This window comes from Procambarus clarkii, chromosome 91 (genome assembly GCF_040958095.1).
Source record: "Procambarus clarkii isolate CNS0578487 chromosome 91, FALCON_Pclarkii_2.0, whole genome shotgun sequence".
Lineage (NCBI taxonomy): Eukaryota > Metazoa > Arthropoda > Malacostraca > Decapoda > Cambaridae > Procambarus > Procambarus clarkii.
Window position 1 is genome coordinate 18,311,974 of NC_091240.1, and position 11,189 is coordinate 18,323,162.

The 11,189-nt window shown below is 35.9% G+C and overlaps 1 protein-coding gene across 1 annotated transcript; it reads left to right on the forward strand.

Moving 5' to 3' along the window:
• The first annotated feature begins 4,009 nt into the window (after nt 1-4,009).
• LOC138359562 (uncharacterized) lies at nt 4,010-7,968 on the forward strand. Its single transcript, XM_069318905.1, has 4 exons — nt 4,010-4,158; nt 5,356-5,561; nt 6,381-6,522; nt 7,355-7,968. Exons 1-4 carry the CDS (start codon nt 4,056-4,058, stop codon nt 7,702-7,704), a joined length of 801 nt encoding a protein of 266 aa, XP_069175006.1. The 5' UTR covers nt 4,010-4,055; the 3' UTR covers nt 7,705-7,968.
• Nucleotides 7,969-11,189: the final 3,221 nt, after the last annotated feature.

Here is an 11,189-nt window from a genome sequence, read left to right on the forward strand (position 1 = left end):
AAACACATTGTTTTTTATCATTTGTATTGGAAACAACATTGTCATATGTCTTTTCTTGGATCTAAATAATACGAAACCTCGCTCTATGATTTGAAGTTAAAATCCTCAAATATGGTTATATAGTGACTTTTTTCACGTTTTTCATGTAGTTTGATATTACGTAAATATATTCATTTTTACCAATATTTCGATACAATTTCATGTAGTATCACGATATGTGATTTCGCCTTCAAATCTCAGAATTTCGCATAATATTGCATTTTAAGCAAGTTTTCTTGCATTTTGTTTCGTACGAAAAATCATCGAATATAGCAATATTTTGACGTTTATCATCTCCTTTTCCTTCATGTGATTTAAACAAAATATCATCGAATTAGGCAATATTTTGCCGTTTTCCACGTTTTTGTGAATTTTCAGTCAATGGGTTTTAATTCATATATATACGATAAAAATGATGCAAACACATAATTGATTAGATAATAACCTTAAATACTTCATTTTCAATCATCTATTTGTTTCTCGTTAAAATAATGAGTAAGATGTTGAAAAGGGGAGAAGTTCGGTTTTTATTGCATATATCGACGTTTCAGCCGGATTAGAGCGGTTTTACGTGTACATCTTCCCTCGTTAATATTAACGGAAAATCAAGAACATTATAGTTAATTCTAATGAAAACACATTGTTTTTTATCATTTGTATTGGAAACAACATTCTCATATGTCTTTTCTTGGATCTAAATAATACGAAACCTCGCTCTATGATTTGAAGTTAAAATCCTCAAATATGGTTATATAGTGACTTTTTTCACGTTTTTCATGTAGATTGATATTACGTAAATATATTCATTTTTACCAATATTTCGATACTATTTCATGTAGTATCACGATATGTGATTTGGCCTTCAAATCTCAGAATTTCGCATAATATTGCATTTTAAGCAAGTTTTCTTGCATTTTGTTTCGTACGAAAAATCACCGAATATAGCAATATTTTGACGTTTATCATCTCCTTTTCCTTCATGTGATTTAAACAAAATATGATCGAATTAGGCAATATTTTGCCGTTTTCCACGTTTTTGTGAATTTTCAGTCCATGGGTTTTAATTCATATATATACGATAAAAATGATGCAAACACATAATTGATTAGATAATAACCTTAAATACTTCATTTTCAATCAACTATTTCTTTCTCGTTAAAATACTGAGTAAGATATTGAAAAGGGGAGAAGTTCTGTTTTTATTGCATATATCGACGTTTCAGCCGGAATAGAGCGATTTTCGTGTACATCTTTCATCGGTAATATAAACGGAAAACCAGGAACATATTAGTTAATTCTAATGAAAACACTTTGATTTTTATCATTTGTATTGGAAACAACATTGTCATATGTCTTTTCTTGGATCCAAATAATACGAAACCTTGCTCTATGATTTGAAGTTTAAATCCTCAAATATGGTTATATAGTGACTTTTTTCACGTTTTTCATGTAGTTTGATATTACGTAAATATATTCATTTTTACCAATATTTCGATACTATTTCATGTAGTATCACGATATGTGATTTGGCCTTGAAATCTCAGAATTTCGCATAATATTACATTTTAAGCAAGTTTTCTTGCATTTTGTTTCGTACGGAAAATCATCGAATTTAGCAATATTTTGACGTTTATCATCCCCTTTTCCTTCATGTGATTTAAACAAAATATCATCGAATTAGGCAATATTTTGCCGTTTTCCACGTTTTTGTGAATTTTCCGTCCATGGGTATTAATTCATATATATATACGATAAAAATGATGTAAACACATAATTGATTAGATAATAACCTTAAGTACTTCATTTTCAATCATCTATTTGTTTCTCGTTAAAATACTGAGTAAGATATTGAAAAGGGGAGAAGTTCGGTTTTTATTGCATATATCGACGTTTCAGCCGGATTAGAGCGGTTTTACGTGTACATCTTCCATCGTCAATATAAACGGAAAATCAAGAACATTATAGTTAATTCTAATGAAAACACATTGTTTTTTATCATTTGTATTGGAAACAACATTGTCATATGTCTTTTCTCAACCCGTTCTCACACAAGACAGTACATATATGACTAGTGCTTAAAGTCAATATGTGGAATGTGATTTAGTACATATGTGATATATTCCCAGTTAACTTTTTTACCAAGGCTCAAACTCTTCCTCACATACCAATTTACGTCTCACAGTACTCGTCCATCAACGTAGATAGCTGAATAGTCGTGATTGGTTCAATTATAACGAAAATTGTAGTTTTCAGGTCCCACATGGGTTGTGAAATTCACCTACTATTGTCCATGCTCTTATAATATTACAGATCAGCTACATCCTATTGAAGGCTCGTAGTTTTGTTTTGAGAAATATTAGTTGTTCTTAGTAAATTATAATAAGCACAATAAATTATTACATAGAATAAGTGCTTCACCAATCAATATTATATACCATAGTTTGTGCTTTAGAAATCTTTAAAGAATGTTTTGTAGGAACGCTAACAGAAAACGATGTTATGTTGGAATGTATATAGGGTAAACTACTGCAAACAGGATGGTATGGTGTGGAATATTGGAAACTATAGGATTAGTATAGGGTCCACTACCACCTGTTAGGTGGGTAAGGGGTCCAATAACACCCGCAGGATGAGTATGGGGGTCACATCCACCCACAAGAATGGTATGGGGATCACTTCCACCCACAGGAAGGGTATGGGATCCAATACCATCCACTGGATGTGTATTGCGTCCACTACCACCGACAGGATGGGTATGGGCTCACAACCACCCACAGGATAGGTATGGGGTCCAATACCACCCACAGGATGAGTATGGGGTCCACTATAACCCACAGGATGGGTATGGGGCTCCAACCACCCACAGAATAAGTATGGGGTACAATAACACCCACTGGATATGTATGGCATCCATTGCCCCCACAGGATGACTATAGGGTACAGTATCGCCCACAGGATTAGTATATAGGGTTCACTGCCGCCCACAGAGTCGGTATGGGGTCCACCGCCACCCACAGGGTCGGTATGGGGTCCACTACCGCCCACAGGGTCGCTATGAAGTCAACTACCGTCCACAGGGTCGGTAGGGGTCCACTACCGCCCACAGGGTCGGCAGGGGGTCCACTGCCACCCACTGGGTCGGTAGGGGGTCCACTGCCGCCCACAGGATCGATAGGGGGTCCACTGCCGCCCACAGGGTCGATATGGGGGGGGTCCACTACCGCCCACAGGATCGATAGGGGGTCCACTGCCGCCCAGAGGGTCGGTAGGGGGTCCACTGCCGCCCACACGTTCGGTAGGGGTCCACTGCCGCCCACAGGGTCGGTAGGGGGTCCACTGCCGCCCACAGGATCGATAGGGGGTCCACTGCCGCCCACAGGGTCGATAGGGGGTCCCTTACCGCCCACAGGGTCTCTATGAAGTCAACTACCGCCCATAGTGTTTGTATAGTGTCCACTATCGCCCATAGTGTTATTATGGGGTCCACTACCCCTCATAGGGTCGGTATGGGGGTCCATTACTACCCACAGGGTGTGTCTGGGGTCTATTTTGGCAATACTGCTTTTCCAATCTCATTTGTTGTTCAATGTAAAATATTTGTTGCTCGACTTGCAACAATTTATATATATATATATATAGTATAGTGCCTTTGCAATAATGTACCAATGTGTGTATTTTCATAACTCGTTTTAAATTGTTGAAAAATAAATAACTACATTGTGAATGCAAGTCAATGTTTACATGCTAAATCAGAGTTGCCAGATTCCGCTTAAAATAGCAAATTGTGCTTATTTTCAAAGCTTGAGAATTTAGCTTTAAAGTAGTTAAAAAACTACGAATTTCGCAATTTGCTATGTACTTTAGTGTACTATTTTAAAATAAGGTTGGTTTTTAAGCTGCAAGTCATATGAATCTCAAAAAAAGTATATTATTAACAATCTTATCTCCATAGTTCACTAGTTTCTGTAAATCAGATCTGGTAACTGTAGGCCAAGTACTGGTAGACTCAAGACACAATGTGTGTTGAAGCTATTCTCTTTGAAGAAGTCATCTCGACAGGATCTTCCAGCTCCAGCTATAAAACTTCACCAAACATGGATCTACCTAGTACATCAAATGGTAAGGAATTACTAAACTGTAGTAAACTGAATCTGACACTGTCATATATATATATATATATATGTATGTGTGTATGTATGTATGTATGTATGTATGTATGTATATATATATATATATATATATGTTGTACCTAGTAGCCAGAACGTCGTACTCGGCTTACTATGCAAGGCCCGATTTGCATAATAAGCCAAGTTTTCCTGACAGTATATTTTCTCTAATTTGTTTTCTGATGAAATGATAAAGCTACCCATTTCATTATGTATGAGGTCAATTTTTTTTATTGGAGTTAAAATTAACGTAGATATATGGCCGAACCTAACCAACCCTACCTAACCTAACCTAACCTATATTTATAGGTTAGGTTAGGTTAGGTAGCCGAAAAAGTTAGGTTAGGTTAGCTTAGGTAGGTTAGGTAGTCGAAAAACAATTAATTCATAAAAACTTGGCTTATTAGGCAAATCGGGCCTTGCATAGTAGGCTGAGAAGTGCGTTCGGGCTACTAGGTACGACATATATATATATATATATATATATATATATATATATATATATATATATATATATATATATATATATATACATATATATATATATATATATATGAGGGGTACCACCTCTGGTGCAAGTGTAGGGACCCATAGCCTCGGAGAAGAAAATAAAGAGTACTCAGAGAAGACCTTGTGGATCCTCACTGAACACTTTCATATTTTCTTCTCCTACCACCCTTATTCTTTTGGTATGTGTGTATATTTATCTAACTTTATTTGAAAACGTCATTACACAAAAAAAGTTACAATATTGATTATATATATATATATATATATATATATATATATATATATATATATATATATATATATATATATATATATATATATATATATATAATTTTTTTTTCTTCCAATAATATAGTATTCGCTTGAAATTAACAGCCTGGTCAATCAGGCTGTTGGATTCAACTCCTCTCAGTTTTGTTATACGAGTTACAGCATGGTTAATCACATCCAAAATTAAAGTTATTTCCAGATGCAGTCCTAAAATTTTTAACATTGCTCTCACTAGTGTTAATGTAGATTATTTCATAATTTAAATAATATATTTAATTACTGTAGTACATTTTAACAACAATTTAACTTATAATTTTTGCAGCATAGGTCATTTGAATATAAGTATTTTATTAGAAACTATTTCCTTCAGGTCTTCAGGGAAAATTCTTGAGGAGATGCACAAACTGCAAACAATGTGTGCATGTCCGAAGCAATGTTTGCAAGTTCTGCCAGTGTGACTTCCGAAACAGTAGAGAATTAATGAAGAAAGAAGAGGAAGCCCGTTTTCTACTTAAAGGCAAGAAGGCTTTAGAACGAAATACAGCAAGCCGGGTTCTACGAAGGATTGAAAATCAGGTATTGAAGTTTGTCTACATCTGTTGTATTCATTTGTATTCTTCTTATGCTGAACTTGCTTGATAAGGTATAGAATCAACATGAATAATGCTGTACAGTACTTACATACTATTTGTTTATTTATTTATATACAAGATAGCACACTGGGATTATGAGAGTACATAGAATTGATGTTTTTACATTCTTGTAAAGCCACTAGCACACATAGTGTTTTGGGCAGGTCCTTAATCTAACAGATAATTTTAAATAGGCAATTTAAAGCTTAAATGGAAAAAATTGGCTGGTACATTGTAAGAAAGTATCACAAAGATTACTATGTACATTAAAGTAAAATTTGAGGGTTATCAACATATAAATTGTAGCATAATTTGAGGAATATTTCAAGGTATAATATAGTAAGATATGCATTCAATATAACAATCATGATATAAGGTGATAGCAATGATTACAATGGAAAAGTTGTATGGTTTAGGCACATATATTCTGGCATTGGATTTCATAAGATACAGTGCGAGTTTAATACACTAGTTAGGAAACTATCAAGAAAAAATTTAGGTACTTTTTGGTTTTATTTTTTAAAATGGCAGAAGTTGGACAGTTTTTAAATTTGTTAGCAAGTTAGTTCCATAGACAAGGTCCCTTTATTTGCATAGAGTATTTACACAGAATAACTTTGACTCTGGGGATATCAAAGATATTTATTTCTGGTATTGTGATTCTATTATGGGTTCTATTGCACATGCCCAGCTATGCTTCAAACATTTATTTTGTTGCATTTTCCCAGATAGTGTTATTGTTTAAATATTATTTGCTTTTCAGCTAACATATCTGCGTGGCTGTGGGTATGAATCAATCGTTATCTATTACAAGAAAGGACCAGCACGGGTGACGCATGGTATCCTACCAAACAACGTAATACAAGAAGAGGACAAGAAGATCTTCACCACTAACTTCTTTTTGTGTAAGTAGTTCACATAATATATAAATATATCACCACCTATTATTTTCTCTCATATATATATATATATATACATATGTATATATATATATATATATACATATGTATATATATATATATATATATATATATATATATATATATATATATATATATATATATATATATATATATATATATATATATATATATATATATATATATATATATATATATAATTTCAATTCAATCATCTCTGTCGTTGATGTATATGGCAAAAAGTGTGTGGCCCAATACAGCACTATGTCTTAACGTAATGGGTCCAAGGGCCCATAAGGTCTCGACAGCATTAAGGGCCCTTTAGCAAACCAGTGTGCTGGTGCCCCTATGACACCCATGACGTCTTTGTATCATTTCAAGTTTGTACATGTACTTCTTAAGATATGGGCACCATACAACTGCTGCATATTCTAGCTTTTGTCTAAAAAAATCATGAACAATTTATTTATTATTTATCCATGAATGCCAGAACTAAACCCTGTGGTACTCCACTCGTGACATTTCTCCAGTCCAATACATTGCCTCTGATTACTGCCCTCATTTTTCTATCAGTTTGAAATTTTTTAATCCATGTTAGAAGCTTACCTGTCACCCCTCCAATATGTTCCAGTTTCCAGAACAAACTCTTATGTGGAATTCTATTGAATGCCTCTTTTAGGTCCAGATAGATGCAGTCAACCCAACCATATCTTTCCTGTAAAATTTCTGCGGCTCGATCATAGTAACTGATTAAATTTGTTACACAGGATCTTCCATTTCAAAATTTTTTATTTTTTATTTTTATTTTTTTTTCCAGCACGCACAAGGAAGCTTGATGCAGATAAACTTACATTAGGATCAGAAGGTGATAGCGATAATGCCCTGGAAAAAAATCCTGACGAGCTACAAGTGCAGCAGGTGCATAAAGTCCAAAAAATACCGCAGGTGCAAGAAATTCAACAATTACAAAAAGTTCCGCAGGTGGAACATTTACAAAAAGTTTCGCCGGTGCAACAAGGGCTACCATTAGCAATCCTTCAGAAACAGCAAGAAGTACAAGTAGTAAAATTTGAACCACAGGGAACTACACCAGGAAAACAGTGTAGTAACAACGGAATGGGAATTTTAAAATACCTGAGGAAACAGGTAAAAAAGGACAAACAATAGAAATGGTTCCTTACACATTATTTGGTAGTTTATAGGTATTTTACTTATAATACTTTATATTATGTCTACAGTTTATAATTTAGTTTACAGTTAATTTACTTTTCAACTTCCATATCTTACATGAAGGATTTTTACTGTTTTTCATTTTTAAAACCTTATTAGTATCATTTATAGTTTAGTGTCAATTCACTTATAATACAATATATGGAATAATTTACTAAATTCATTTAACTATAATAAATTTAAATAAACATTTTTACCCCAGGATGAGTTTCAGTCACCCTACCCAAAAAATTAATGTTTCTTTATTACTAATCTTGTGAGAGGTAGCTTATTGTGCAGCCCATACTCATTCTGTGAGTGTTAGTTTATTGTGCACCCCATAGTCATCATGTCACCCAAGCCTGCTGCAGCTGCACCTGAGGGGTGGTGTAGGGAACCATTAGTGTACTATTATGATTTGAGAGAGAGAATGCTCTGTGGACAGAGCATCAATATGGCTTAAGGCATTGAGCTTTGCCTCAAGATGAAGCTTGGGCTGATCTCTGATTTGCTTCTTGGGAGTCTTCATTTACGTGCACCCCATACTCAACCACTTTGTAGTAATTAATTGTGCAACCCATACTCATCCTGTTACCAGTAGTTTGTGCAACCCATACTTATCCTGTGATCCCTATCCCTCTACTTCAAGTCCCTCAAGGGGCGCACGAATTCAGTTTGGCATACTGCATCCTGCCTTCCCATCCCTAGCTACTGACCCATCACAATATTTTATTTTATTTTATTTATATATATACAAGTAGGTACATTGGGGTTGTGAGAATACATTGAATAGTACAGTATTTACAATCTTGTAAAGCCACTAGTATGCGCAGCGTTTCAGGCAGGTCCTTAATCTAACAGATAATTTTAAGTAGGTAATTTCTATCAGAATTGATAAATGATAATAAATACATTGTTTACATACATACATTACAAATACATACATATAAGCTCAAAAGCTTCATTGAAGGTTGTAACAGAACCCATGAGCACCACACCAGAAAAAAATACAGTTTTGATATTCCAAGAATACGACTTAATCAAACTAGAAATGCTCTACAAATCAAGGGACCCAGAATGTGGAATGATCTTCCCAACCATGTTAAAGACTGTACCTCTCTCAACCAGTTTAAGATAAAAACTAAACACTACCTAATAAATTCCCTGTAATCTACCTCACTCCTCTATTGTCAACCCATGTCTGTTATTTTTTTTTTTTAATCAACACTGTTTGTCAACCTATTGTATTTGTGCTGCTTTTTCAGTCATGTTCCCTCTTTTTTTTATCTTTATTTATATTTGTTCTCAACACATTTTATTCTTTATGCTCAATTAGTATTAAGTTCTAGATATTAATGTTTTTCCTGCCCGAAACGCGTTGCGTAATAGTGGCTTTAGGCATTGTATGTACTAGCTCTATCTATATATCGATCCATTAATGTAACATTACTTGTATGTATGTACCTTACCTGAATAAACATATTTATTTATTTATTTATTTATTTATACAAGTTTAACTCTGGGGATATCAAAGAGATATTTATTTCTGGTGTGGTGATAATGGGTCCTATTACATCTGTCCAGGAAGAGTTTCAGAGCAGGATTTGCATTTAAGAACAGGGTTTTGTAAATGTAGTTGACACAAGAGAATTTATGGAGTGAGATTATGTTTAGCATGTTTAGGGAGTTAAACAAGGGGGCTGTGTGTTGTCTGAAAGCAGAATTTGATATTATTCTGATAGCAGATTTTTGCTGGGTGATGATGGACTTGAGGTGGTTTGCAGTGGTTGAACCCCATGCACAGATACCATAGTTGAGATAGGGATAGATTAGTGTATAATATAGAGAGATGAGAGCAGGGTTAGGTACATAATATCTGATTTTGGAGAGTATACCAACTGTTTTAGAGACTTTCTTAGTTATGTATTGTATGTGGGTACTGAAGTTGAGTCTCTTGTCTAAGAATAGACCAAGAAACTTTCCATCATTGTTATTGCTAATGTTTACATTGTCATCTGAAGCTGAATTGCATTTGTAGATTTGCTTCCAAATAAGATGTAGTAGGTCTTTTCTATGTTAAGTGTTAGTTTGTTGGTTGACATCCATAAGTGGACTTTTTTTAGTTCATTATTAACAACATTACAGTATTTAGTGTATGTGGGTTGGGGTTGGAGTAGATGAGTGTAGTATCATCAGCAAACAATATAGGTTTCAGAATGTTAAGAACATATACATCCTGCCTTCCCATCCCTAGCTACTGACCCATCACAATATACATCCTGCCTTCCCATCCCTAGCTACTGACCCATCACAATATACATCCTGCCTTCCCATCCCTAGCTACTGACCCATCACAATATACATCCTGCCTTCCCATCCCTAGCTACTGACCCATCACAATATACATCCTGCCTTCCCATCCCTAGCTACTGACCCATCACAATATACATGTAGTAGAGTGTTTTCTGTGTAAATTTTCTCTTGGGCACAGCAATACACTCTGAAATAACATCATACTTAATAACATTAGAACATAAGGTATTCATATATGCTCTTTTCTTCATCATACATTGTTCAGTACTTCCCACCTTTTGAACTGAGAGGACCAATTCATTAGCTCCCCCACCTCTCATTAATCTAATGGCAGAAGCTACATTTATCTCTGCAATTCTATCCCCAATACTCTGCAGATTCAACTCCATCCTGATTTTCTCAATCATAGCATTTCTTGGGCATCCTAAGATAATTCTCATGGCTTCATTTTGTACCTGTGGGAGGTTGGTGCTGGGGTTACTGTGGGAGGTGTACTGTGTGAGGTTGGTGTTGGGGTTACCTGTAGGAGGTGTACTGTGGGAGGTTGGTGCTGGGGTTACCTGTGGGAGGTGTACTGTGGGAGGTTGGTGTTGTGTACTGTGGGAGGTTGGTGCTGGGGTTACCTGTGGGATGTGTACTGTGGGAGGTTGGTGTTGTGTACTGTGGGAGGTTGGTGCTGGGGTTACCTGTGGGAGGTGTACTGTGGGAGGTTGGTGTTGTGTACTGTGGGAGGTTGGTGTTGGGGTTACCTGTGGGAGGTGTACTGTGGGAGGTTGGTGCTGGGGTTACCTGTGGGATGTGTACTGTGGGAGGTTGGTGTTGTGTACTGTGGGAGGTTGGTGTTGGGGTTACTGTGGGAGGTTGGTGCTGGGGTTACTGTGGGAGGTGTACTGTGTGAGGTTGGTGTTGGGGTTACCTGTGGGAGGTGTACTGTGGGAGGTTGGTGCTGGGGTTACCTGTGGGATGTGTACTGTGGGAGGTTGGTGTTGTGTACTGTGGGAGGTTGGTGTTGGGGTTACTGTGGGAGGTTGGTGTTGGGGTTACCTGTGGGAGGTGTACTGTGGGAGGTTGGTGCTGGGGTTACCTGTGGGATGTGTACTGTGGGAGGTTGGTGTTGTGTACTGTGGGAG